The following is a 22,623-nucleotide window of genomic DNA, read 5'->3' as shown; positions in this document are numbered from 1 at the left end:
GCAATTAACTGAAACGGATGCAAGAGCTATAGCATTGGCCAGATAGGAGTGGAATCAAATCTATTATCGGAGCCATGTACCAAGCCAGCTACTCAGTAGACTCAGTAGAGGCAAGTGACGTCCAGCTCATTTATTTTGAAGTCCATTCGACACCTATAATAAGTACAACTGAACTCCATAGCGGGTACGATCTAGCGAGGATATTCCTTCTAGCGTACTGTCTGCAGGCTTATTTCGACCACCGCCGACGCGGCTGAATGATGGCTGTGGCTGCGGACAATGACGTAGAGCGTCATCATCCCCCTTTCTTCATGGCCCAGGCCGAGTCAAATAGAGTTTAATGAAGTGCCGAAAGTGCCAAGGGATGAAGATATAGCCTGGTAGTTGGGCTCCCAGTGGCCCCCTGTGGCCCCCAGTGCAACCTGCCGAATGCCCTATCCCTGTTTCCATTGGGCCCAGCCCCGGCTCAGCTCCCCTAAGAATCCTCGATCCAGACTACCAGCTGAAGCCCCGCCCCCCAGGGCAGGTTTTTGCAACGCTAGCCGATGAATGGCGCTGGCCCAGTGTGGGAACCGCACCTGCCAGGGTGGATCACCTCACCAAGGTGAATTTTGCACCAAACAAAACCCGGCACGGCATTCCCTCTCTGTGGCGGCCCTACATCTACTCCCTGATTGTACCTCTGCCTTGCCTCGCGAGTTGCTTCTTGTCATTTGATTACGATATCATCAGCCTTCTTTTCGAAAAACGGCATCACCTCTTGCGACGATAATGCGATCGTGAAGTGCGCATCGGCCAGGATTGGCATCGTGTGCGTTCAATTGCAAGGCTTACGCGGCAGCCGTGCGCGAAGCGTGAAGGGCTCGGCCATCTGGACAGAACAGCGGTGACCGTCTCCGTCGGCCCAGAAGCAACACAAGGCTGTGCCAAGACATAAGTCATTCACCCATCACGGCGCATCGATAGGGTGTCACTGTGTCTCACTGTCGGTCGAAGGAGAGACAAGTTGGTGCTGCAGCAAGTTCCCCACGGGAATCGCATCCCCTCTTTTTCGAAAAGCTTGGCTTTGGCTCTCTCCACCAGATCACCCGCCGGGCCTGCTGGGCTGGAGACTGCATCCACCATCCGATGGACATGAACGATCAACGACCGCCGCCGCCCGATATCAGCCAGATCAGTGGCTGGCGATCCATCATCACCCTCGTCGTCTTCGTCGTAACAAGCAAGTTGGCCCGTCCTGCATGAGTGAATATCCATTTTCAGCCAGGCTAACAGCTTCGAACTAGACGTGATTGTGAGCTTTCCGTTTCACATCCCCATACCGGTACCGCGGATACTATGGGAGGCCTTTCTCGGCGCGCTGAGCAAATTGCGCATCATTCCACCTCGCCATCATGCCACACGACCAGAAGGTGAGGCTCAGGGGGCACTGGGTGAAGTTGCACCTCTCCATCAGCACCATCACGGCCCCCGTGTATGCCTGCCTTTTCCTGTTGGCTATTCTGGCCATTGGTCGGACCGAAGTCTACGATGGTAAGTATCGCTAAACTCCGTGGCACTTAACTGGTTACCAGGCTGACAACTACCTCTATAGGCACCATTGGCTCTGACAACATTGAGCCCTACGACGTCATGATCTTCTTCATCACACTGGCATATATTGCCATCTCGATCGATGCTTCAGGCAAGTGAACGGAGGTCACTGATCATGACTCTATTTTTGCTAACTTGCACCCCTCAGGTCTGCTGAGATTCCTGGCGTTCAAGGTGCTCCAGAAGGGTGGAGCGAAAGGCCATCGGCTCTTCCTCTACCTTTACTGCTTCTTCTTCACTTTGGGTACGGCAATCGGGAATGACCCTATTGTCCTATCTGGTAATTCAACTTCTCTTCTCCCTTAGCCCCCTTGATCCACAGACATGACTCGCTGACATCATCAAAGGCACTGCTTTCCTCGCATACATGATCCGCGCGTCCAGCAACATCGAGTCGGCACGAGCGTGGGTGTTCTCCCAGTTTGCCATTGCCAACATCAGCTCGGCCATCTTGGTCTCATCCAACCCGACGAATCTTGTTTTGGCCGGCGCCTTCCAGATCAAATTCATTGACTACACCGCCAACATCATCGTCCCAGTGCTCTTCACGGCGGCGCTCCTCTTCCCCTGTCTGCTGTACCTCGTCTTCCGCAACGAGAAGCTCGTGCCCCATGTCATCGACATGCACACGTTGCCCGATGGTGAGAAAGAGATGGACGCCGTGAACCCCAACATTCCCCACGCGGGCGCGGGCGAGGATCGCAGTCCCGGCATCGGCGAGATTCTCAACCCCTATCTGGACCGCCGCCACGCCTCCATCAGCGTCGGCATCATGGCTGCCACTCTTATCACGGTTCTGGTCATCAACGCCGTCACGGCGGGCGGCGGCGGGCACCCCACCCCGGTCATGTACGTGACGGCGCCCGCGGCCGTCCTCTGCTTCTGCGCCGACCTGTTCTTCGGCTGGCGCCACCGGCACACGACGCGCGCCATCGCCGAAAAGGGCCGCGCCGCCGAGGAACGCGCCGCCATCGAGCAAGAGCTGCGCGAGTCGGCGTCGTCTTCGCCCCTGTCGGCCGCCACCACCGCCAACGCCGCCGCCGCCGACACGCCCACCACCACGCTGGACCACTCGTCGTCGGAGACCACCCCGCCATCCGCAGATGCCCGGGGCGACGGAACTGGGGCCGGAACCATGTCCGAGAAGAAGCCGTCGCTGCCGTGGGATGCCGACGCTGTGACGCGCGAGCTGGAGCGGCGCAGGAAGCAGGAGGCGGAACAACCAAAGACGCTGGTCTCGCTGGCCCGGAACGCGTATACCTGGTGGCGCGAGACGTTCCCTGCCGCGTCCATCGTCATGTCCCGCCTGCCCTTCGAGCTGGTGCCGTTCGCCTTCGCCATGTTCATCCTGGTGCAGGGTCTCGTGACCAGGGGTTGGGTGCCCGTGTTCGCCTACGGCTGGGACGCGTGGATCAAGCGAACGGGTGTCGTAGGCGCCATTGGAGGCATGGGCTTCCTTGGCGTTGTGTTGAGTAACGTATGTTGTCTCCCTTTTCCCCCTTTTCCGATCCTCATTTCTCTCGTCTTCCACTCGCTAACACGGCAGCACACCCCAGTTCACGGGCACCAACATCGGCACCACCATCCTCCTCTGCCGCATCATGCAGTCGTGGCAGCAGATCCTGGCCAGCGGGGGCCGCGCCGCGACGGACCGCAGCTTCTGGGGCGCTGTCTACGGCATGGCCCTGGGCGTCAACTACGGCGCCTTCAGCTCGGCGCTCTGCGCGTCGCTGGCCGGCCTGCTCTGGCGCGACATCCTGCTGTCCAAGGGCGTTGTCGTCCGCCGCCTTGAGTTCCTCCGCGTCAACGCGCCCATCATCGCCATCGCAACCGCGGTCGGCTGCGCCGTGCTCGTGGGGGAGATCTACATCATGCGGACCGAGGCGCCGTTTGTTTTGCTGTCGTGAGGAGGAATTCTTTATTCCATAGAGCAGCACGGGTTGTGAATGTGCGGCTCATCGCGGCTTGGATGATAGGTATGTCAATACCTGGGCCAGGGGAGGGGATGACGAGGCCTCGTGGAATGGTGGGGGTAATGAGATGGAATTACAGCACAGGGGTGAGGGGTTTCTAGACTAAAAGTAATAGATGGTACAGCGATATAGATTTCAATACTTAATGCACATAGACCTGACAAAGACGAGGTACGGAAGATATTTGACCAGACACTTCAATCAACTTCATCGATCTGCCCTTTTCCTACAACCGCCTTCTACACTGACTACGAAACTCATGTACCTAGTAGGGGACCTTGAGATTATTTCCAGCTTTGCTGACTTAAGCAGTCGCGACAACGCTGCCCCTTTTTCATCCCTGTCTCGCTCTCCATAAAGGAACATCTGGTATTAAACGGTTATTCATGGGCAAAAAACATATTTACAGGTCTCCTTTACTGACAGTCAAAAGTCCTCGTTTTAAATCTCCAAAAACTCACGCCTCAGCAGCGTGTCCGACTCAATCTGCTGCAAGTACCCCAATACCCTAGTCGTAAGCGTATCCACGTCGAACCCGAAGTATCTGTACGCCGCGGTGCCCGGCAGGCTATGTCCAAACGTCTTGACGCAAGCCGCGGCGTCGGCGTACCGCTCCCACCCGTTCGGCGCGTACGGCTCGAGCACGACGGCGGGCATCTCGTGGCGCCGCAGCGTCGCCCGCTTGTACTCCAGCGGCTGCGCGTCGAACAGCCGCTGGCACGGGAAGCTGACGGCGCGCGCCTCGACGCGGTGCGTTTCTTTCAGTTTCTGCGCCACCCCGACCGCGTGCGCGAGCTCGGCGCCGACGCCGATCAGCGTCAGGACCGCGGCCGCGTTCTCCTGCAGCACGTACGCGCCGCGCAGCACGCCGGCGCGGCTCGTGCTCGCGAGCTGCGGGAGCGCGTGCCGGCTCGTGGACACGATGGTCGGCTGCTCCCGGGCCGAGAGCGCGGCCGTCCACGCGCCGGCGGTCTCCTCGCTGTCGCCGGGGCGGATGTAGAGCAGGTTCGGCATGGCGCGGTACAGGGCCGCCAGCTCGATGGGCTGGTGGGTGGGGCCGTCCTCGCCCATGCCGATGGAGTCGTGGGTGGCGTGGTGGATGACTTGGAGCCGCATGAGGGCGCCTGTGGATGGTTGTTAGTAAAACCTCCCTGGGACAGCCATGGGGCTGGGTTTCGGACGGCTCACCCATTCGTACTGCCGGCGCGGCGTAGAGGTAGAACATGAAAAAGGAGGAGGTCACGGGGACGATGGCGCCGGGGGAGAACGCGGCTAGACCGTTCGAGATGGCGCACATCGCATGCTCTCTTACACCGTAGTGGATATAACGGCCGCCATAGTTACCGTTAATGCCGCAGCTGGTCCGTAACTCGGGCTTCGCAGGGAAAGATTGGCGTTAGTCTGCGACTTGGTTATGTCGATGCAAGTAAACCACATTTCAAAACTCACATGTTGGAAGTCCACTTTCCCCGGCCATATCATATTCACCGACGGCGACAAATCCGCCGTGCCCACCATGAAGCTATCCAACCCCTTGGCAATGGGATTCATCACCAGCCCCGAGGACGCCCGCGACGCCGTCGGCTTCTCCGGGAAGCTCTTTGGGATGAGTTCCTCCCACCCCGTCAAGTCGCCGCTCATCCTCTTCCGGAACCTCTTGGCGAGATCAGGATGCGCCTCCTCGTACCGTCCCACCAGCCCCTCCCAGTCCCGGACGAACCCCTCGCCCCTCGCCGGCAGGCCCGCAAAGAAGTCCCGCGTCTCCGGGCCCACGACGAAATGCGCATCCGGATCGAACCCGTACGCCCGCTTCTGCGCCGCGACGTCGTCGTCCCCGAACGCGGCGCCGTGGGCGACGGCCGTGCCGGCGACTTTGCTGCCGAGGCCGATGACGGTGCGGACGTTAATGAAGGTCGGCTTTTCCGCCGACTGCTTGGCCTGCTCCAGGGCTTCGACGATGCCGGCGATGTCGTAGCAGCCGTCCTCGATGTCGACGACGTGCCAGCCGCAGGCTTCATCTTCTCGTTGATGTTTTCGGTGTTGGTCATCTGGAGGATTCGGTTAGTGGTGGAACCCAATCACATAGGCTGTCGATATACACAACGGAAGAGCGTAGCATGTTCTGAAGAACTCACATCAACGGATCCGTCGCAGGTTATTTGGTTGTTGTCGTAAATAACTGTCAGGTTGTTTAGCTTAAAGTGCCCGGCGAGCGAGATGGCTTCGAGACCGACGCCTTCTTGCAGACACGCATCGCCGACCATGCACCAGGTGTGGTTGGAAACCACGTCAAACCCGGGTCGGTTGAAGGTGGCCCCCAGATGCTTGGAGGCCATGGCCAAGCCTACCGCGTTGGCGATTCCCTGACCCAGCGGCCCTGTAGTCACTTCAATCCCTTCATGTTCTATCTCTGGGTGTCCAGGACACAGCGCGTCGTATCTTTCGGAGTGGTACGATTTGAGCTGGTCAAAGGTCATGTTCTTGTAGCCCGTCAAATGTAAAAAGGCGTATTGGAAGATGCACGTATGCCCTGCTCGGCACCATCAGCTATTTTCATCCCTAGAGATCTCCGTTTGCACTTTGCGACTTGCCGTTGGAAAGTACGAAACGATCCCTGTTGAAGTAGGTCGGGTTGTGTGGTGCGTAGCGCATGACATATTTCCAGAGTGCCACACCTATGGCGGCCATGCCGATGGCCCCCTAAATAACTGATGTTAGCACTTGTTCTGCTTCCACTATCCCCTGTTTCTGTTTTAAACGAGCCCATGACTCACCCCGGATGTCCTCCCTTGAACTGTTGGCATAAGTCCGAGATGAGAAGTCGAAACGTCTTCAGCACCATGTCATGCGTTTTCTTCTCCGCCTTCACCAGCTCTTGGGAACCGGGAATATTCTTCTGGGCCGGCAAACCGGCTGCGGCGCCTATCTCCTTCAAAACACCAGGAGACATGATGGACAAATTCCCTAATGTGGCGTCTGTTGGATGGCTCCTCAAAAGTGAGTGTGATCATGAGGATCAAAAGCACAAAACACACATCTATAGGAGAGGGGTTCAGGACAGTAGGACACGCGATCTTGGGCTTTTCAGGCTTAGAAAGTTTACGTAACTAACTAGTCCGGCAAATCTTTCAGCCAGATTTGTACGCTTCATATGGCCTTATTTGTCTGCCATGGTACACGTCGGATTTTGCCCGATAGATGCGGGTGTAGCATCCACAATGTGAAGCGCATGCGTCGCATCTGGAGGTGGAAATGATCGGAATGCGGGGGAGAGCTCCCCGCACAATTGTCACGATGAACCACAAATGGCGGAGACGTTTGGGGTCAGAAGGGAAAAGGGGGAAGGTTTAACAACCAATGCGGAGGTGCGGAGAGGCGGCGCTCGGCTTGCCACATCGGGATATCCCGACCATCGTCTGCGGGTCATGGACAACAACGGCTATAGCAGGTATCCCGCGGGGGTATCATTCTCTTTCTTTCCCAATGGGCATAGGCCAGATCTTCTATGACGGGAGTAGCACGTTTACCTTTCAATTGATTATTCATACGCCTACGATTGCGATCAACAACCCCTGCACCATGGCCGTTCCCAACAGCGCCCGTTATGTCACCAAGACGTCGCATCCAAACCCGTCGTTGCAAGTGACGGCGGATAACCAGATCAAGATGGTGGAAGCACCGGTAGAGAAGCCCAGGCCCGGGCATGTCTTGTTACACATCAAAACGACGGGGATATGTGGGTAGGACATCGAAACGCCCAATATACTGCCGAGGCGCGCTGCTTATGTGCTGTCTAGATCCGACATACACTTCTGGAAGACGGGCCGGATAGGGTCGTTGGTAGTGGAGGGCGACTGCATCTTGGGGCACGAAGCAGCCGGTGTGGTTTTGGAATGCGGTGAAGGTGTTACCGACTTGAGCGTGGGTATGTGGCTACGAGATAAGGAAGAGAAGAGAACGATGTATATCTTCCATCCGAGAACTATACTGACCGAGTTTCACACATTCGTAGGCGACAGAGTGGCAGTCGAACCAGGCGTTCCGTGCGAGAAGTGCTTCCTGTGCCGAGAAGGCCGATACAATCTCTGCGACGACGTCCAGTTCGCGGGGGTTTACCCCTATCACGGCACGCTGCAGAGATACAAGGTGCACCCGGCAAAGTGGCTTTACAAGTACGTCTCGTCGTTCAGCCAAGGGAAGCCCCTCTCATGAGCGTGATATAATTACAAGAAAGACTAACATTGGCCACAACACCATCGCCGTAGGATCCCTGAAAATGTCAGCTACGCGGAGGCGGCCCTCCTGGAGCCCCTGAGCGTAGTCCTCCACGGCGTAAAGACCGGAGGGCTCAGTCTCGGCAGGCCGGCGCTCATCTGCGGCGCGGGCCCCATTGGCCTCCTTGCGCTGGCGGCTGCGAGGGCATCGGGCGCCCATCCCATCGTCATTACCGATCTCGAACCCAAAAGGCTGGCGTTTGCCCAGGACTACGTACCGAGCTGTATCACCTACCAGGTTGACCGCAGTATTTCTTCTGAAGAGAACGCCGCCGCTGTGAGGAAGCTGTTTGGGGTTGACGAATACTCTGCGCCCCAGACGGTATTGGAGTGCACCGGAGTGGAGAGCAGTGTTGTCCTGGCCACCTTTGCGGTCAGAAGGGGTGGTGTCGTCTGTGTGATCGGGGTGGGCAAGGCAGTTATGAACAACTTGCCTTTTATGCACATCTCTCTCGCCGAGGTAAGTACCGAACCAATTTGATGGACGTCTGACCATCGCCAGTCATTGGTGCCATATCAGTAGTTGCGCTAGGCTAACGTCCCAAGATTGACCTCCGCTTCATCAACCGATATCGAGATACATGGCCTGCTGGACTGGCTTGTCTGAGCGGTGGGATCCTGGATGTGAAGAAGCTCGTCTCCCACACGTTTCCGTTGGAGCAGGCGATGGAGGCGATGAATATATGCTCGGACCTCAGCAATGGGAGCATCAAGGTGCAAATTCTGGACGAAGTCGAAGCAAGCATATGTGCTGAGTGATTACCAAGCAGGGCATGCATGTTCTCGACCCTCTCGATATTGTCACCTCGAAGATGGACCTGGTCCATTCTCTCGGCTCTATTCCCATGATTCTTATTGGTGTGCCGAGTCCCGCCTGTGCCGCTGAGATGGGTATATCATCACATGTCGATTGGACCGCTTCAGTCGACTGAAGCCCGTCTTCTTGAACCGGCGTTCTTGCTTAAATAACAAGTCGATATACCCTTGCTCGAGTTCTCTCTGTTGAAATCAGTAGATTATATTCTCACTCGTTTATCTAACATCTCCAACTTAGTCGCTCTTTGACTAATAATCATTGAATCACACAATTACGCCTTCGCTCAACCAAGAAGATGAAATACACGACTGCCTTCGCCGCTCTTCTACCCTTGGCCCGGACCTCCAGTATCAACGCCCGTGGTGTCTACGATAGCGACATAAAATTCAAGATTAGCCACTTCGAGGCCTCGTGCAACGATGCAAATGGAGAAAAGTGGTGCTGGTTCGTTCCAACCCAAGGACCTCCCCTGCTCCAGACACCCCATCATATACATACAAGACATAACATTCACACGGATACTGACATTGGCGGGGCTGCGTCTCATATAATTACCACTTTCACATCACGATAAATGACGATCTCTTTTCCAGCCAGGAGTGCTATGATAGCGCAAAGACCACGAACGGCAAGCTCCCCTCGGTCGCCAGGACCAACACGGGCGCCTACGCCTTCACGGTCACCAAGGTCGGGGACGGCGAGTCCTTTGACGTGACCGTCGACCACCGAATCAAGGACTTGAGGGGCCATTTCACCATCCAGCGCGACGAGCTGAAGCTGGTGACGTCTGAGGAGGTGGCCACGGAGGGCGGGACCACCTACACGCCGTCTGATTACGCGCACTGGTTGTATCGGAATGGCGCCGCTTTCGACGTCGACACCAAGCGGGTTGATTCGATCGACGGCGTGGACGAGACGTCAACCTCCACTAGCCCCAGCGAGACCAATGGTGCATCAAAGAAGAGCGCGTTCGCTGGGATTATGTTTGCTCTGGGTCTAAAAGCTTGTGCCCTTTAAACATATATACATATATAGGCAGGGCTACAAGGCAGTAGAACTATACAGTGCCTCTGTTTGCATTCGGGCTGGTAGCCAAACACGTCTAAGACCCAGCTTTCTTGGCGTCAGAGACATAATGACGTTAAGCCTTGGATAACCGAGTGTGAAACCAACGAAGAAGTTAACCGGAGCAATTGACCTGAACGGAGGAATTCTACTGTACTGCGCCGCATCACCCCGCTGTTCAAAACCAACGACCATCCTGCGTCTGTGAACCTCCCTGATTGCCCATCTTATTCCTTGTTTACCACTTCTTCAGCTTGGAAATATTTCTTGAATTCAATCTCATCTAAGAACCCCAACTGCCAGGCAACATAAGTCACAATGCAGCCTCCGTTTCCTAGTCTAACGCCAACTTGGCATAACGACATCTACCCAGAGATAGAGTATACGTCCGCAGGCGTTACCCACAAAGGCGAGACGATCATTATTACCGGAGCGGTAAGTCACTACAATCGCCTCGACGTCATGTGCCTTGCGCTGACCAAATATGCAATCCCAGGGCTCCGGGATCGGCCGCGAAACTGCCCTCGCCTTTGCCGCCGCTGGTGCAAAGCAGGTTGTGCTTATAGGCAGAACCTCGGCTACCTTGAATGAGACCGCCTCTCTTATCAACAAGGCCAAAGATGGCGTACAAGTAACTGTACTCGAGGTTGACGTCACGGACGATGCCGCTGTGGCAGACGCCGCGACCAAGACTGGCACGTGGAACGTCTTGGTCCATTGCGCAGGGTATATCACCACGCCTGTGCCGGCAGGCCAGGGGGTATCGATGAGTACTGGAAATGCTATGAAGTAAGTAACATCATCATAGTTCCCCAATCTGCCTTTCTGGATGAAGGGCAAGGTGACTAAATCTCGAAAACAAAGACCAACGTCAAATCGACTATTCTACTGGCGAAACACCTGCTCCCCAAGGCCAGTCAGTCAAACGCTTCGTTCCTAACCATGGCGGCCGGAGGGATCCAGTTCCCGACCGAAATGCTCGTTGGCAACTCGGCCTATCTCGTTTCCAAGCTAGCTCTGTCCAAGACCACCGAGTTCCTGGCTGCAGAGAACACCAACATCTTCTTTGCTTCGGTCCATCCCGGTATGGTCGATACCAAGATCTTTCGAGCCAGCGGCGCTACGCCCGAGATGGTGCCAACTGATACACGTGAGTATATTTAATACATCCTACATCCTACGCTTCACTCGGCTACCTTATAGGCAAAACACTAAGCTGAGTTTACATGCAGCTCAACTACCGGCTGGGTTCATGCTGTGGATCACCAAACCTGAGGCGAAGTTCCTGAACGGCAAGACGGTTTGGGTGAATTGGGATGTCACGGAGCTGAAAGCTATGAAGGAGTCCATCACGACTACGAACAAGCTCAACATCGGGCTCGCTGGGTGGCCGTTTACTGCTTAGGAATAATCATGATGGCAGTTCATGTAATCTGTTCAGTTCTCGATGACGGTGCACTAACGCCGAAGCCCTCCCCGCCAAGCCCGTGTAGAATAAATTTGAGTGGAGCGATTGCGTCGCTGCCTGGAACTGCAGAACACGATTTCTTTTCTCTTCACTTGAATTTTCCGTGGTTCTTCGAAAACCAAAACACCCAACATGTCTCACGAAATAAGGCGACGGCCGGAACCACTTGCCGGCGACCACGACCGGGCACCGACCAAGTCAAACGCCGTCGACATTGAAAAGGCCGCTATTGAAGCCAGTCGCATATCGCCGCGAGGGCCGACTAAGCCTGAACATGCCCTTCCTGGCCGGGGAGAAGACCGCCGCCGCAAGAGCGCGCATGGTACCAGTGGGCTTTGTTCTTACTGGCTCTCATTATGACTTTCTATGTCGGAAGGGGCGTATACGGAACCATCTTTACTCATCTGAACCACAACAGCTACAGTGGCACGACACTAGGTGACCCAGCGCATCAGGCTGTCGCTGTGCCCCATCATGGCCCCTGGCACCGCGAATCCATGGTGTTGACTGACCGCGCAATCGGCACGTCCGCAGCCTGGATCTGGAGCCTGGCCAGCAACGGTTCGCTACTGCGAAAGGATATGGGAAGGCCAGGGGCCGGCTGGGAGGATTGCAATGCGCCTAAGTTCCTGAGCGCCCCCAAAATCCTTTCCCTATTGAGTGGTCATCTCTCCTTAGCTATCGATGCGGAGACCGGCCATATGATGCAATCCCCGTTCAGGGAATTGTACGGCCAGGGAGGGGTCCAATGGGTGCCCGATAGCGCGTGGTCCAATGTCGGCAGTCACCAGTTCGCCTACCCACCCTCTATGATTGAAGGGGATATCGACCAGGACCGCATAATCTACGCCGTGGCTGCAAACGGATCCCTTTTTTGAACAGGTCGAGTCGTGATGATAACTCCCTCGCGAGCGAGTGGGAGATGGTGGCTCATGGTTTTACTGGCGCGGTGGCGGCGGCGCACTTTGAGGAGCTCTATTTAATAGGCCTGAAAGACGGCGAGTACCAGTACTCGACTTTTGCTGCTGCGCGAGACGACTGGCACCCCCTGGGCGTTCCAGACCAGTGTCGCGGAGAAGCAGACCTGGGCTGGCCGATGGTTGTGAGCAAGTACTATGACCAGACCTTGATCCTTGTCACCTGTGGTGGGAAGATCTGGTACAAGATGAACAGGTACGAGCCGCGTACCCGTTGTGCAAGGCCCCGCGCCCGGGACTGGAACCCGGCCGATTGTTGGTCGCAGCAATGGACCCCCCTCGGAGACGGTCCCGACAATCTCCACCACCTCACGCACGCGCAGACCCACACGGGGGACCGCATCTTCTCGCGCACTTCCACCGGTTGCGTCTACCAGATCGGCGCGCGGGAGCCCGGCCCCTGGCAAAAGCTCTGGTGCCCGGACTCGCCGCGGGCCCTGAACGCCGACGACGCCCGGACCCTGACGCTGGCGGTGGCCGAGCCTTTCCTGTGGGTCGTGCCTCAGTCGTTCACATACCCTCCGATCAGTGTGCTCATCGGCGATGTCGACGGCAAGCTGTACTACAACTCCATCAAACCAACTGCCCTCGCCGTGGATATGCACACTACGCCCCCGCCGACTGAAGTCGATGGCAGACCTTACCTCAACACCTTCGACCAGCCTCCTCCGATTCCCACTGAGGATAGAGTGATTCCTCCATTCCAGCTACTAGAGAGACCTGAGTAGAGAGACGGGGGCATTCAGGGACGCATGATTTGTCACCCCCTTCTTCACTTCCCGTGGGCGGTAGGGGGTGGTAGGATAAGGTATGCATCTTAAAAGACTCTCAGAAATATAGTAGCACCACAATATTTGTATCGCAGTGAAAAGAAGAAAATGTTAATCACTAGGTGTACTGGATCTCTCGCTGTTCAGCCTTCGCACAAATGCTGTCCAATCCTTTCGAGCTTGCCTGGTAGGACAAAGATCCAAGAAGATGAAGCTCTGCATATCCGTCAACATTTCTGCTGTAGTGAACGGATCGCCGAGCTCCTCCCACTGTTCCATATACCCAGGCGTTATCTGCAATATTAAGGGCTCTTCGACATTCTGGAAGCACGAATCGTGGCCAGTGCCCCAGACATCCCATTCCCACGGGGCAAATACCCTATACTCTTCGTCTACGGCCTCACCTTGGTGGTTGGTGCGATCAGGCATCCACTTAATGAGATCCGCCGAGATAGAGTACCCATGGAACATGCTATCCTCCTGGTACGCAGAATCGTACGCCTCTTTTTGCTCCTCGTCCTCCCCTCGTCGTGGTCGCCGTCGCTCCACGTCCCCTCCACGTCGTCGTTGTCTTGACACATGCAGTTCCGGACGCCGCCCACGACCCATCTGCGCATCTGCCTGATGCGCTTCTCCCCGGCAGCCTTGGTCCACGCCTCCATGTCCTCGGGCAGGAAGTAGCGAAAGTCATACACCATGTGCGGCGCCAAGTCATCGAGAAGAGGCCGGACCTCTCGGTGGAACAGCTTGCATACGCGCAGCAGGGCCCACGGGTTGGGGCCCTGCTTCTGGACTGGCTCGTACCCCACAAACGGCGAGGTGCCGTGCAGGACCAGGTGGTAGAAGGGGCTGGTGATCTCGAAGTGGGGGGCACAGTCCCAGGAAAGGAGAGACTGGACGAGCTCTACGAATATCATGAGACGGATCTCGGGTGGGAGGCGGGTAATATACGCGGATGACGACATGGTCGTGGATTGGCGGGTGGTGGTGAGAAGAGAGCTTTGGGTTGAGGTGATCCGCTGAGGATTTGTTTGACGATGGCTGGTGATGTGGCTTGTCGGGTTGTGGCTGTGGCCCACGATGTTGATGTTACACTCCACTGTCAGCCCCTATCCTCGCTTCCCAGCGTTTACAGCGACTGATATACATCTTTCGATCAAGGCCAATGCATCTTTCTTAGACCATTGAATTCAACAGCAGTCGACCTATTTGCCACTGCAACTTACTTTTGCCAAGAGGAACATATCAAATGCCGATTGAATGTGAAAGATCTACCTGAAGATTCGCCTTCTACGCCGGATAAAGTGGTTGAAGTACCGTCGACGCAGTCCAATACCCGAACATGTTTTGAACGGCTAATTCAACAATTAATTAAAATTGTTATCTTGCATAGATAAAGCAAGATAATCTCGCGACAAATAGATGTGCAGGTTGGTTGATACTCTCCAGGACTTTATCATCGCTGTCCTCAAGTGAATATTTGTTGATTTTCTTTTCCACATAATCCCTTGACTCGCAAGCGCCAAAGACATCTTGTGCAAACATTGATTTAAGAAGCTTCATAAAACCCTGTTCACGATGTTCTGGTATGCGGTATTGATTTTGGCGGCGCATGCCAGCGGCGCATACTCTCAAAGCGACGGGAGCTATAATGGCAGCGATCTGGATGCGCCTATGTTGGCGGGCGGGCCTAGAGGAGGGCAAGGGGCCATGCTGCGATTCGGATGCTCCCAGGTACGCCCATGCCATAGCTATAGTGCTGCCCACCATACTGACTTTTGCTTTTGCCAGGTTGTCATTGAACGTCTCGACCCGTGCGTTATCCCAAGTCAGCATACAGGATGTACACTGATTAGATCAGCCTCGTAAACCCCCATATGAACCCTTCGGCACACATGCACCAGATAGTCGGAGGTGTGAGTACATTTCCATCCCTCATCCGGCTCCCTTGTTTCCTGTGTTGATGTTATTGACGACCTCGTGATTTTGCTTTCGGAGCAGAATGCGTTCAACGCCTCGATGCCGTTGGAGGACATCTCACAGCTCGCAACGTGTACGACGTGCCACTTCACCCAGGACCTCTCCAACTACTGGACGGCGAACCTGTATTTCCGAGCCCGAAACGGCACCTACAAGCGCGTCCCGCAGATGGCGAACCAGTTCAACGACGGGGACCAGGGCGGCATTACCATTTACTATACCTCGCCGGGGCCCAACGCAACGACGGCTTTCAAACCGGTAGGTTTTCCACCATATCATCTGCATTGAACCCTGCCACTGACAGTTTCGCCCTCAGGGCTTCCGAATGCTGACGGGCGACTCGACGCGACGAACCTCGGAGAACCTGGGGAAGAACATGCAACAGTGCTATCGGTGCTTCTCGGAGTCCAACTTCGGCGGTAGCATGTATTCGCCGTGTTTCGATCCGAAGTGGGATACGGACCATCTCCCGATGCAGGCTTGTCCTGGTGGCATCCGTTCGAATATCATTTTCCCCTTGTATGCCAACCAACATTAACCTTACTCATCAGTTAATTGCAAGTAACATATTGGAGGCTAATACGACCAATATCTAGATGCTGGGATGGCAAGAGCCTCGACAGTCCCGACCATCGGGAGCACGTTGCTTACCCGGTTGGCGGACCCCCGTCTTTCTCTGTTGTCACTGGCACATGCCCGGAAAGTCATCCAGTCAAGATCCCACAAGTTATGCTCGAGGTATGTCCCCAATGTCAGAATTTGGCGACAGGGGTAGTTACGCTGATATTTTGGATCCAAAACAGGTCAATTGGGACACCCGGGACTTCAATGATGAGAGTGAATGGCCTGAGGACGGGAGTCAGCCGTTCGTCCTCTCCACCGGAGACGAGTAAGTGGACTATATACCGCTTCAAAAACCGGAATGGGCATGCTAACTATTAGAAGCACCGGATATGGTCAGCATGGAGATTATGTGAGCATTGTTTCAACATTGTATTTACATTGAAGAAAAAAGGAAGTTCTCTAACAGAAACTTTTAGGTCTTCGGGTGGCAAGACGACTCACTACAGCTTGCCATGGACAACCAATGCTACCTTCGTAACTGTTCACGTCTTCCGTCGCAGATGCCACCCGACAAGAACAGGTGCAGCGTTCCCGTTACTGCCCCGGAGAATATAGATGGATGTGAGTAACTGAACTATGCTTGTGTTTACGTTGCTAACTGGCGATCAGGGATGGATGTGCTTCCAGGAGGTAACATGGGATAATCTGCGACGTCTTTATGTAATTCGAATTTTGATGGCACTTTTCCGGTTATCTTACCTCATCAGGATCGCATGTAGTAAATTAGTATATAGTGCATATAGTTCTTCAACCATCGTCAGGGGGCGAGTTCGTTTACTGTAATACTTACGCTAACTAAATATAAATAAATCGCCAACCCCTAGCGAATGAGCCGAGTCATCTTGCCACACTAAGCTGAGTGATTTCCGGTCCAAAATATGGAATTCGATAAGGCAAACATGAATAAGCGAGGACTGGATATAGCGTTGTATATGGAAAGGGCAAAAAGGGATGAACCGGACCCGATTTGAACGGATGACCTTCTGGACTGGAATCAGACGCGCTACCGCTGCGCCACCGGTCCTCGTCTCCGACCATGCTCAGAAGAGGATTGAGAAGAGAGACTTGCTGAATGAACTTTCTGCTAATTATCACAAACTATATTCAAAATTCTTTATGCGCTTCGAATATTTTTATTATGTGTTGTGCAAACCCCCTGTCTGGCCACAGTTCTCGTCGTCTAGATGCGAGAAACACCCCACAATCAGCGGCACCCATCGTATAAGATGCTGCAGTTAAGAAACTGTTAGCCTCCCGTTATGAGACAATTGGTGTAGTAGCCAAAGTTCTGCGCAGGCGACCTAGATGTCTCGCGATTGCGAAAGGGGCACTGAGAGGCAAACTGTAACATGCTAGATGGAAAGCAGACGGCCGTTGCTTGTAGCAATTGCACTCTGCAAATTTTTTAAACTACTGTGTCCCGAGACTTAACTCCCGAATGATGATATCTGCCGCCTTTTCGCCAATAGCCATGGCCGTATTGGCCGTATTGGCCGCCACGTTCTCCGGCACGATACTAAGATCCGCCAGCTTCAGATTCCCGAGCCCGTGAACGCCGAGCGTCGCATCGACGACGCCGCCCTTCTCCAGCGGGGCCATGGCGCAAGTTCCCAGCGAGTGCCAGGTCGTCTGAACCTTCTCGCGCACCCACCGCTCAATCACGGCGTCGTCCTCGGCCGAGTAGACAATGTCCGTTACTATTACGTCCTTGCCGCCGCCGTCGGAACTTCTGAGCCGCTCTTCTGCCTCGTCCGAGAGCAGCGCGGCCGCCGAGCCCGCGGCGAACGGCGGGTGCGTCCCCGCCAGCTCGCCGCGGTACACGGTCGGCATGCGCCGCAGGATCTCGCGCTGCTTTTTGTAGGCCCAGACGAGCTTCTGCACGTCGCGCGCGTCCGTCAGGAAGCCCGTCGCAAAGTCGATGGGCGCGTCCGGGTCCGTGGGGTGCTGGATGTGCACGTGGCCGCGCGAGTACGGGTACACGCTGAAGGTGCTGATGCTGTAGTACTGGCCCGGCTTGAGGTCGGGGGTGGAACGGCGGGGAACCTGGCGGTGAGAACGGGTTAGCATTGGAAAGCATTCGTGATGCACTGGGGGTGCGAGTGAAAAAGATTGAGGGGGCAAGGCGAAGCTGGGGCAGGTTTGCTTACAAGTTAATGCTAGCCATCATCGCCAAGGGCTTGTTCTCGTTGTGCTTGAAGTCCCGGTCCCAAGCTGCCTGGAACTCAGGTCCCATCGCGGCCACGTCCTTATCCGTGGGCCGCAGCCTGCAAGTAATATCCTGCATGTTCCACCCCAAGATGTCGGCCTTGGTCCGCAGCAGCTCGCCCACGTCCAGTCGTCCGGCCATAAGGGCGTCGCCCGTCTCGTCCGGCGGCAGGGCCGTCTTGTAGGTGTACACCATCACGTGGTGGTCCTGGTAGTTGCGTCCGACGCCCGGGATGTGCGCCACGACGGGCGCCTTCACTTGGGCAGCCGCGAGGATGGCCGAGTTGCCCACGCCCGACCGCTCCAGGATCAACGGCGTGCCGAACGTGCCGGCGGACAGCACGACCATTTTCTCGGCTCTCACGCTTCGAGTCTCGGAAGTGGTGACATTGTCGCCATCGTCTTTGCCGTCTTCGTCGTTCTTCTTTTGGAACTTGGGGTTGGCACGGTACTCGACGCCGACCGCTTTCTGGCCCTCAAACAGGACCCGCACCACTTGGCTCTGCACCAGCACATGCAAGTTCGGGTATCCCGTGCCGCCGGTTTCGTTTCCCTCCTTCAGCTTCGGGTGCAGATAAGCGTGCGCCGTGTCGGACCGCACGCCCTCGGGGCTGACGAAGCGCAGGGCTCGCTGGACGCCGTTGTTGCTGTCCAAGTCCTGGAGATCGACTTTCTCCGGGTAGCCCATCTGGGCCGCAGCGCGGATGAACTCGTCTTGAGAGAGCTTGGCGGTGTAGTTGCCCTCGGAGACGGAGATCGGACCACTGTCTCCGTGCACATCCGCCTTACCAGGTCCGTGGTAAGTCTCGAGCTGTTACTCCCAAAAGGAGGTATGGTTAACACAATGTCGGTTTTTGGAGCGCCACGGACTTTCCAAGTTCTCTTCCGTTTGTTTAAACAAGCAAACCATTACGTACCTTCTTTAAGTAAGGGATCATCTCGTCCGCGGACCAGCCCTCGGTCTTCCACGAGTCCCAGTCGTGGCGCTGCGCCCGCGTGTACTGCATCATGTTGATCGAGGACCCGCCGCCCAGCACGCCGCCCACCGGCACGGTGAGCGCGCGGCCCCCGACCTGGGCCTCGGGCGCGCCCGTGTGGAACAGGGTGCGGTCGCTCGTCGGCGCGATGTGGCCGACGAAGAAGAGCGGGTGCGTCACCTCGGGGTCGTCCGCGTTGTTGCGGCCGCCCTCGATCACCAGCACCGAGAGGGCCGGGTCAGCCTCGCTCAGCCGGGCGGCGACGATGCAGCCGGCCGTTCCGCCTGGTTGGTTGGAAAAAGTCAGTGGAAATGCGTAGGAGATTGTAGACGCTAGAGAGCTTTGGCAGCTTACCTCCGGCTACGACCACGTCCACCTTCTGGATCTCGTCGGGAAGTTGCGTGTATAACGGCATTCTGACAATTTCCCACTGCGATAGAATAATACCCTCTCAAGAATACAGAAAGTCAAGATATCTCCGAGGCAATGGCGGGGTATCTGCTGAACACAAAACGTCAAGTTGATCTCACAGGCGCGCCCTGGAAGGAAATTCAATACATATATACCCCTCTCTCCATTGCATGTATATACGACTGCGAAGAACCAACTGCATCCCATTGCTGCGTGGCACTCGCAGCTGAGCGTTGTTGGCATTGGCACTTTTACCCGACATAGCTAGGCGACGTTGCCGTCGGAGGAACTGATCTCACCGCATAAGCTGCATGCCTCCAGAGCAATTGCCCTATAGCGAGTCGCCTTAAGCATGGAGTCTCGCTGCGCCGTCCGTAACGTGGCCAATGGAGGTTGCACAGCCGGTCTTTTGGTTCATTGGTCGGTGCTCGACCCGGAACTTTGGTTTTGGGTTACCTGGCCCAAGTATCGAACCCACAGACTAACTGGCCACGAGAAAGTGCATTGCTGCGAGAGCGTGTGTAGGCGCTATTGTTGTGATCCGGGTTTTGAAATTGGTATGGTGCCTGACGTCATAGCTACACACATGAGGTGAGTAAGTAGCGAGGATAACCACGTTGCTGCACTGGCTGGCTGGCTGTTCGGCCGAGCCGGGTGCTGAGCCGGGGTCCAGTTGCGAACTACGGAGCACCCGTCTCGATGTTGAAGGCGATCTGCTTGCAGCTAGCAATGCGTTTAAGATGAAGACTCAAAAGTTGGTGGTAACATTGACAAATTGCAGTCCCTTGTGGGTCAAATAACGAGGGCACTTGGTTTAGGAGTTCATCCCAATCGACAATCGATGGGCGACGACTCAGCAGCGTGCAGGGCGGGCTTTTGGCGTCCAGGTACCAGTGGAGAAAGGCATGGATCCAGGGTCTTTAGGTCGGTAGCTTCCTCGGGCATTTGCTTCAGACCAGCAGCCAGACAGCCAGAATGTGTTTTTTTGATTTCGTAAATACGATTTCGCCTCTGCAATGCGATTGACAGTGGATCGGACGGGTGGACAGCTTACAGCGCCCGATGCCACCCCTAGTGCCTAAAATCTGGGCTTCTTGTTGTTGTTGTGGTATTGTAGGACCCTGTTGACTGTCCACTGTCTCCTCTGTCCCACTCAATGATCGTCCCTCTTTATGTAATTCTAGAATTAATTCCTCAAGTAACTCGTCGCGTCTGTTGTTTCTTTCCATTAACTCCTTTTGACTTGCTTTCTTTATGGAGTGTGTGGAAAGTTGAAGCCGAAAATTCGAGCCAGACGGCACGGTTTTGAAGAAAGGATGGCCGAACAGCATGCCGCGCCCGCTCCAGCATTTCATCGGTACAATTCCCTAGACTCCGACTACCCGACCACACCTACCAGCACCACTAAATCGCACTTTCACTTCGCGACAGCCGACGGCGACCTGAATTCCTCATCTACGCAATACGAACCCGGCAAATATGGCGGCCCCCTGGACTCGCCGCAGCAATTGCCCTCGCGGCGACACCACGTCTTTCGCTATTGGCTGTGGGAGATTGTTTCTCTTGCCATCACGGTGATGCTGCTCGCCGCCATCATCGCTCTACTGTGCCACTACGAAGGCCAGCAAGTCCCGCGATGGCCTTTCAGCATCAACCTCAATACCCTGATCGCCTTGCTGTCCACCATCCTGCGCACCACGATGCTTGTGTCTGCTGCCGAGGTCATCAGTCAGGCCAAATGGATCTGGTTCAGCGAGCCGCGCCCCTTGAGCCATCTTCAAGACTTTGAAAGCGCCAGTAGAAGCGTGACGGGCTCCTTCAAGCTGCTCTTCAACGCCCCGCAGGCCTCTCTGGCCACCGTTGCCGCCCTGGTGACCATCTCGTCTTTGGCCATTGGACCTTTCACCCAGCAAGCCATCAAGACGGTGGCCTGCCCCCAGATCCTGGAGGAAGCAAATGCATCCATTCCGATCGCCCACTTCATGCCGGGCAGAGCCAAGTATTACCGCATCGCGGCCGGTCAGTGGGAGGTCGATGTTGACATGAAGGGAGCTATGATCCAGGCTCTGACCAATCCCAGCAGCAACGATTCCAAGATCCTGGCCTCGTGCGACACAGGCAATTGCACATTTCCTGCTTTTGCCGACAACATTACACATTCGTCCGTGGCCATGTGCAGTACGTGCTTCGACACCACTCCACTGATCAAGGCGAGTGTGGACACCTCAAAGGATGAAAAGCCCGTGAATTACACCCTACCCAATGGGCAGTGGGTGTCTCAATGGAACGAGGCCATCTACCTGAATACCCGCACGGACTCGAATCTCTCGTGGGCCTCTTCCGCATTTACGGACGAGTATCGCAGCATAGCTCAAGACGCGCTGCTAAACTTGACAGTCATGTCCTTCACCGATGCTCCATGCGCCAACAACTCGAACATCCTCGACTGTCCGCACAACGCCGCGGCAAATATTAGAGGCGCGAATCAAGTTACCGACTACATCGCAACTACGTGCGCCTTCTACCCATGCATGCAGAATTATCACGCCAAGCTAACCGGTGGAAAACTAATGGAGCACGTCGTTTCCTCTGTGCCAGCTCCCAAGAACTGGGTCGAGGCCGGCACTCCCCCACATGACTTTTCACCATATGTAAACCACACGGCGCTGAAAACACCATGTGTCATCGATGGTTCCACGTATGAACTGAAGTCGAACTGGACCGATATCCCGCGCATCCCCGGCCGCGAGTTTGTCGGCGTCAACGTTGGCGGAACCAACTACACGGCGCCCAACGAGTGTCTCTACAAGTTACAGAGTGTCTATGGCATGGCCATGACCTCCTTCATGAAAAAGCTGCTAGGAGGGACGTGTTCTCACGATCGACGACAGGGCGAGGAGCTGTGGTGCGACGAGCTATGGTGGCTGGCCCCGCTCTACGACAACGGCAACGCAACCCTGGCCAGCATCGACCACCGGTTCCGCGACTACGCCACGGCCATCACCCACAAGTTCCGCGCCGTGGGCGGCAGCAACTACGACGTGCTCGACGTGGAAACCATCCGGGGCGACGTCGTCCGCACCACGGTCTGCACCAGCTTCGACTGGCGCTGGCTGCTGCTGCCCGTCGCCCTCGTCGGCGCCACGGCGGCCGTCCTGTCCCTCATGGTCCTGCAGACCTACCACGAGGCGGGCCGCCAGCCCGTTTGGAAGAGCTCCCTGTTCCCGCTGCTGTTCCACGGCTTTCACGCTAGCCAGCCGTCGTCGTCGGTCGCGGTGTCGGCGGCAGGCCCGAGACCCGTCATGAACCTGGACGAGATGCGCGACGAGGCTTCGACTAAACTGGCCAAGTTCAGAAAAGGTCACGATGCTGGGTTCGTGGATGTGGGGAGTGCCACAACTTCTGGCGCACAGCAGCAAGGCATTGGTATGGATTTACTTCTGAGGAATAGGTGATGAATGCACAATCTAGGTTCCGACACAGAGCCTG

At 55.8% G+C, this 22,623-nt stretch overlaps 10 protein-coding genes across 10 annotated transcripts; 7 read left to right on the top strand and 3 right to left on the bottom strand.

The window, feature by feature from the left end:
• Positions 1-1,394: 1,394 nt before the first annotated feature.
• Positions 1,395-3,500, top strand: PG998_004500 (Arsenical pump membrane protein- ArsB; the record flags this gene model as incomplete). The annotated part of the gene is made up of 5 exons (XM_066871318.1): positions 1,395-1,533; positions 1,595-1,684; positions 1,742-1,873; positions 1,941-3,070; positions 3,150-3,500. The coding sequence occupies 5 exons, from the start codon at positions 1,395-1,397 to the stop codon at positions 3,498-3,500; spliced, it is 1,842 nt and encodes a 613-aa protein (XP_066735068.1).
• A 507-nt stretch (positions 3,501-4,007) lies between these two features.
• On the bottom strand, positions 4,008-6,516 carry PG998_004499 (Transketolase; the record flags this gene model as incomplete). Its single annotated transcript, XM_066871317.1, has 6 exons — positions 4,008-4,690; positions 4,755-4,941; positions 5,016-5,614; positions 5,698-6,096; positions 6,146-6,266; positions 6,406-6,516. The coding sequence occupies 6 exons, from the start codon at positions 6,514-6,516 to the stop codon at positions 4,008-4,010; spliced, it is 2,100 nt and encodes a 699-aa protein (XP_066735067.1).
• A 533-nt stretch (positions 6,517-7,049) lies between these two features.
• Positions 7,050-8,599, top strand: PG998_004498 (uncharacterized protein; the record flags this gene model as incomplete). Its single annotated transcript, XM_066871316.1, has 4 exons — positions 7,050-7,306; positions 7,364-7,738; positions 7,832-8,300; positions 8,387-8,599. 4 exons carry the CDS (start codon positions 7,050-7,052, stop codon positions 8,597-8,599), a joined length of 1,314 nt encoding a protein of 437 aa, XP_066735066.1.
• Positions 8,600-8,952: 353 nt separating this feature from the next.
• PG998_004497 (uncharacterized protein) lies at positions 8,953-9,674 on the top strand (the record flags this gene model as incomplete). The annotated part of the gene is made up of 2 exons (XM_066871315.1): positions 8,953-9,101; positions 9,251-9,674. The coding sequence occupies 2 exons, from the start codon at positions 8,953-8,955 to the stop codon at positions 9,672-9,674; spliced, it is 573 nt and encodes a 190-aa protein (XP_066735065.1).
• A 366-nt stretch (positions 9,675-10,040) lies between these two features.
• Positions 10,041-11,127, top strand: PG998_004496 (NADP(+)-dependent dehydrogenase; the record flags this gene model as incomplete). Its single annotated transcript, XM_066871314.1, has 4 exons — positions 10,041-10,157; positions 10,219-10,482; positions 10,587-10,872; positions 10,955-11,127. 4 exons carry the CDS (start codon positions 10,041-10,043, stop codon positions 11,125-11,127), a joined length of 840 nt encoding a protein of 279 aa, XP_066735064.1.
• Positions 11,128-11,322: 195 nt separating this feature from the next.
• Positions 11,323-12,895, top strand: PG998_004495 (uncharacterized protein; the record flags this gene model as incomplete). The annotated part of the gene is made up of 3 exons (XM_066871313.1): positions 11,323-11,512; positions 11,638-11,917; positions 12,073-12,895. The coding sequence occupies 3 exons, from the start codon at positions 11,323-11,325 to the stop codon at positions 12,893-12,895; spliced, it is 1,293 nt and encodes a 430-aa protein (XP_066735063.1).
• Positions 12,896-13,048: 153 nt separating this feature from the next.
• On the bottom strand, positions 13,049-13,902 carry PG998_004494 (uncharacterized protein; the record flags this gene model as incomplete). Its single annotated transcript, XM_066871312.1, has 2 exons — positions 13,049-13,341; positions 13,437-13,902. 2 exons carry the CDS (start codon positions 13,900-13,902, stop codon positions 13,049-13,051), a joined length of 759 nt encoding a protein of 252 aa, XP_066735062.1.
• A 613-nt stretch (positions 13,903-14,515) lies between these two features.
• Positions 14,516-16,185, top strand: PG998_004493 (uncharacterized protein; the record flags this gene model as incomplete). Its single annotated transcript, XM_066871311.1, has 10 exons — positions 14,516-14,671; positions 14,729-14,751; positions 14,799-14,853; positions 14,939-15,175; positions 15,222-15,436; positions 15,514-15,655; positions 15,721-15,806; positions 15,860-15,890; positions 15,958-16,102; positions 16,151-16,185. The coding sequence occupies 10 exons, from the start codon at positions 14,516-14,518 to the stop codon at positions 16,183-16,185; spliced, it is 1,125 nt and encodes a 374-aa protein (XP_066735061.1).
• A 766-nt stretch (positions 16,186-16,951) lies between these two features.
• PG998_004492 (uncharacterized protein) lies at positions 16,952-19,138 on the bottom strand (the record flags this gene model as incomplete). Its single annotated transcript, XM_066871310.1, is given in 4 exon segments — positions 16,952-17,669; positions 17,689-18,557; positions 18,664-19,007; positions 19,078-19,138. The coding sequence occupies 4 exon segments, from the start codon at positions 19,136-19,138 to the stop codon at positions 16,952-16,954; spliced, it is 1,992 nt and encodes a 663-aa protein (XP_066735060.1).
• Positions 19,139-20,450: 1,312 nt separating this feature from the next.
• PG998_004491 (uncharacterized protein) lies at positions 20,451-22,589 on the top strand (the record flags this gene model as incomplete). Its single annotated transcript, XM_066871309.1, has 1 exon — positions 20,451-22,589. The coding sequence occupies one exon, from the start codon at positions 20,451-20,453 to the stop codon at positions 22,587-22,589; it is 2,139 nt and encodes a 712-aa protein (XP_066735059.1).
• Positions 22,590-22,623: the final 34 nt, after the last annotated feature.

The sequence above is a fragment of the Apiospora kogelbergensis genome, assembly GCF_038363985.1.
Source record: "Apiospora kogelbergensis strain CBS 113332 chromosome Unknown utg000002l_segment0_segment0, whole genome shotgun sequence".
NCBI lineage: Eukaryota > Fungi > Ascomycota > Sordariomycetes > Amphisphaeriales > Apiosporaceae > Apiospora > Apiospora kogelbergensis.
The sequence above is the reverse complement of the archived record's forward strand: the minus strand, read 5'-3'. Positions and strand labels throughout refer to the sequence as shown.